This window comes from Panicum hallii, chromosome 3 (assembly GCF_002211085.1).
Source record: "Panicum hallii strain FIL2 chromosome 3, PHallii_v3.1, whole genome shotgun sequence".
Taxonomy (NCBI): Eukaryota; Viridiplantae; Streptophyta; class Magnoliopsida; order Poales; family Poaceae; genus Panicum; species Panicum hallii.
The window spans coordinates 55,021,615-55,026,422 of record NC_038044.1 but is presented as its reverse complement, the minus strand read 5'-3'; the positions used below and the strand labels follow the sequence as shown (position 1 = coordinate 55,026,422).

The window sequence follows — 4,808 nt, the reverse complement described above, 5'->3', positions numbered from 1 at the left end:
CAAAACTTTTCAAAGACCAAGACAAAATTTACCTACAACCATTATTTCTCATAGTAATTTCGAACTACCCAACTGTATCTGTCTGTAACAATAAATATACTAGCTACTTTCGATGCTTTATATCACAAAAAATTCATCCATATCTGTAACACTAAAGATACTAATTATATTGGAAAATATTTATTGAGCCAAATCCCACTATTCTCTCCAAATATATACTGATATAAAATTTTATATATCGTGAGCCATTAATTGGGTCCCCACCTACTTATTCATCTAGTTGCCTATAAATAGAATGGCAAGCAAGTTCTGTATACACAATTCCTAACTTCTCCGTCCTCTAACTTCCATCCATGGTGGTGCATTCTAGTCTCCTATTGACCTCCCTTGTTCTAATAGGCCTCCTATCTCACATCACCGAAACCATCTCCCATGGAAACTGTGAAGGATCTAGCCGGTGCACATATGTTGTACGTGTGCGCCCTCCTCCCAACTTTTCCATGGACATGAGCCCCATGAACCTTGAGGACTGGTATAGATCATTCCTCCCACCAGGAATGGCTAGATCCAAGCCTCAATCACCATTCATACACACCTATAGAGAAGCCATTCTTGGCTTCGCCGTGAATCTCACAAAAGATGAGGCTGAATACATCAAGACCAATGATGGGGTCCTTATGGTGTACCAAGACAACCTTATTCCACTCTTGACCACCCACACACCAGATTTCCTTAGCCTACGGCCAAATGGAGGGGCTTGGAATACCTTAGGCATGGGTGAGGGAATCATCATAGGGCTCCTCGACACTGGCATAGACTTTGCACACACATCTTTTGATGATGCCGGCATGGCCACACCACCTGCTAAATGGCGTGGATCCTGCAAGTTTGAAAGTGCCCACTGCAACAAGAAACTTATTGGTGGAAAGTCATTGATTGGTGGCGAGAATCCTGATGCACCAACGGATGATGTTGGCCATGGAACACACACTGCTAGCACAGCTGCTGGCAGGTTTGTACAAGGTGCAAGTGTGCTTGGTAGTGGCCATGGTACGGCGGCTGGCATGGCCCCACGTGCACACCTAGCCATGTACAAGGTGTGCAATGAGCAGGGCTGCTATGGCTCCGATATACTTGCAGGAATGGAAGCTGCTATTGCTGACGATGTTGATGTCTTGTCTATATCACTCGGCGGTCGTCCACAAGCCTTCCATGAAGACATTTTGGCCATTGGAACCTTTTCTGCCATGAAGAAGGGGATATTTGTGAGTTGTTCTGCAGGGAATTCTGGTCCTCTTCCCAGCACACTAAGCAATGAAGAACCATGGGTTCTGACGGTTGGTGCAAGCACAATGGACCGGCAAATGAAAGCCATTGTGAAGCTAGGCAATGGCCGCACATTTGTTGGTGAGTCAGCCTACCAACCATCTAACCTTGCTTCTTTACCACTGATGTTTGAACTTGATGATTCTGAAAACATCACTGGAAAAGTAGTTGCTTGTGAACTTGAAGGATCTCAAGTTGAAATTGGACAATCTATCAAGGATAGTGGTGGTTCTGGGTTGATAGTACTGGGAGCTGAGGATAGTGGCTACACAACTTTTGCTGCAGCCCATGTCCTACCAGCATCATATCTGAACTCCCCAGATGCTGCTGCGGTCAGGCAGTACATTAAGACATCCAACAAGCCAATAGCCTCCATCATTTTCAATGGCACGTCTCTGGGAACCACTCCAGCTCCTGTAGTTGCTTACTTCTCATCTCGGGGGCCTAGTACAACAAGCCCTGGTATTCTGAAGCCTGATATCATCGGACCTGGAGTGAATGTCATTGCAGCATGGCCATTCAAAGTAGGACCGAATAGAGTTGATGAACATGGTATGGCCTTCAATTCCATATCTGGAACATCAATGTCTGCACCTCACCTTAGTGGCATTGCAGCTATTATCAAGAGTGCACATCATGATTGGTCACCTGCGGCGATCAAGTCAGCCATCATGACGACAGCCTTTGTCGTATATGATAGCAAGAAGCCTATCCTAGATGAGAAACTCAATCCGGCTAGTCATTTCACTATTGGGGCCGGACATGTTAACCCTTCAGAAGTTATCAATCCAGGCCTGGTCTATGACACTGATGTGGAGCAATACACTTTGTATCTCTGTGGCCTTGGTTACACAGATTCTGAAGTCGAGACAATCACACATCAGAAGGGTGTCTGCAGCAAAGGAACAAAATTAGCTGAAGCTGAGCTGAACTACCCTTCGATTGCAACAAGGGCAAGTGCTGGCAAACTTGTTGTGAATCGGACTGTCACAAATGTTGGTGATGCAGTGTCATCTTATACCGTTGAGACTGACATGCCTAAGGAAGTTAAGGCGACTGTGTCACCAACAAAGCTAGATTTCACCAAGGAGAAGGAGAGTAAAACATTTACTGTCAGCTTAAGCTGGGATGCTAGCAAAACTAAGAATGCTGAGGGAAGCTTCAAGTGGGTCTCTAGCAAGCATGTTGTGAGGAGCCCCATTGTAATTTTCTAATGTAAGATCATCAAGATAGGACTTCAGTAGAAGTCCCCTACTTATTTAATAATAATTATCTAAAATTAGATGTCTCTATGGAAACAAACTTATAACAGCACATGTTTAACTGGCCAACTGGCCTCTACTGCTTTAAACAGTGAATTTAAGAGGGACGACGTGTGCACGCTGGAATCTTGGAAGTCTCTGAGTTGACTTCGTGGACTTTTGACCGTTTCAGTTCCTTGCTGATTTCACCCACTGTTTCGTTTTGGTAGCTAGCAGCCTGTAATTAACTTTAGTTCGAATGGAGTCAAGAAAAATAACGTGTCACATAACTTTGCACAAAACACAAGGCGGTGGTACGACGTGCAAGACAAAAATTTTCAAGTGCTAACATGTTTGCATCTGGAAAGTAAATGCAATTGCACATCAATGTAACGCTGCTCCCAAAGCAAGGGAAACCTCATACTTTGCAATTCACCTGACAACTTCGTGTGATTGTTGTAGAAAACCATGTCAACTTCTTCTTTCGTTAACTCCCTTTGTTGTAGAAATTCTTTGGCCATATCAACAGAGCAAAGTATTGTTAAGCATTTGCAGAACGGCCACGAGTAACGAACCTTCTGTGATAAGGATCCCCTTCCGTGTGTGCCACGGCGACGCAATGTCCGCCGGGGATGACCCTGCGGCCGCGGGCTCTCCAGCCATCTTTATTAATCCGTGCTCGCAGCTGCTGCGCTCTGCAGCCATCTTTATTAATCCGTGTTTCGTTTTGGTAGCTATCGTGTTCTTTTTCTGAAGTACCAAGGATAGCTAAAGCTCAGGTGCAACGTGGATACTAGTTTTCACATAAGTTGTTCTTATAGGAGACTCCATACCGTAGTGAACTTTCCAAGAATCCATTGTGAGCACAGCGGTAACTGTCTTATAAGCAGAAATCTCCAAAAGGCTAGTAAAGGCGTGGGTTCTAACCCATGTAAAAGAGGTAAAACAAGAACCATATATTGGCCCAGAACAATTCTAACAAGCTCAAAGTTAAAACCGCAAAATATTTTAGCATTTAATTTATCATATTTTTGAAAATTCTTTTTTTTCATCAGGGTCTCATAGTTGGCAAAGCGAGTCAAGAAAGAGGTGTCCTAACATTCACAAAGTCAAATAACAACTAAGTGATGTTTCATCGGGAGTCTAGTGGTTTTGTTGTTATGTACCCGATCCACCCACCCACAAGGTTTGGACTGTTTATTTGACTGTAAGGTCTGTTAAACTAAATAACGTTCAGGGAGCTGGCTCCCTTAATAAATGAAAGGATAATTTGAACTGTAGTTCTTTGTGCTAAGTGTTGGGCGGAAATACAAATCATGAAAATTTTGTGGGCTCCAAAATGTTAAGCTAATATGATACTCAAGAAATTTTTAGAACATTAGTCCATATATCATCAGGTGACTCCAGTCCAAGAGTTTCCAAGAACAAGTCCAAAAACAATCATGCCAAAACCAAAAGTTCGAATCCGAAATAGACAACTTATCTAAAGCTTAAACGACACTATATTCTGTTAGCTGCAGCACGACCAATCTAAAGCCTAGATTGGGTCATATTTTTTATGTCTTGGAGAACCACACATTGGTTTGGTGTCAACAAATAAAGTCATGCAGGAAAGGAGCATGCATTGCATATGCTGCCAGATATGCTCAGACCAAAACAAGGTTTCATGGTCATTCAACTTGATGGGTCTTTATATTCTCATATGGCGGTGGACCCATCATATACATTCCATCCGTCTAAAAGTTCTTGTTGAACTCTTCTTTGAATGTAGCAGGTGAGAAAAAAATTATTGTTCATAAGAGCTAATTAGAACTAATATAAAAATAAGACTTATAGCTAATAATTATATTTATCTATCTCACACCTTCTTTCATCTATTAAATATTCTAACACATACTCTAAAATACATATTTATTATTATTTAGTTGCAATAGATTTTATTTTGCATCACACCTCCATGTTTATTTAATATATATTTAATTCAACTATTTGTCTGTGAATTGGTATTCTTATCTTGAATATGTAGTGACACATATCGTGGGTATTATTTTTATATAAATAATAACATAAATAATATATTAATAATGATAGAAATAGTAATTTAGAATTTCATATTGTTATATTTTAATTTTTTAATAATTATATAATTTAGATTCAGATATAGGGGTTACTTTAACTTTTAATATTGACATAATTGGATAATTTGTATGCAAATTTAGGGGGTATTTGCATTATTTTTAT

At 40.9% G+C, this 4,808-nt stretch overlaps 1 protein-coding gene across 1 annotated transcript; it reads left to right on the top strand.

Moving 5' to 3' along the window:
• The first annotated feature begins 353 nt into the window (after positions 1–353).
• Positions 354–2,540, top strand: LOC112888152 (subtilisin-like protease SBT1.7). Its single transcript, XM_025954512.1, has one exon. The coding sequence runs from the start codon at positions 354–356 to the stop codon at positions 2,538–2,540; it is 2,187 nt and encodes a 728-aa protein (XP_025810297.1).
• The last annotated feature ends 2,268 nt before the right edge of the window (positions 2,541–4,808 follow it).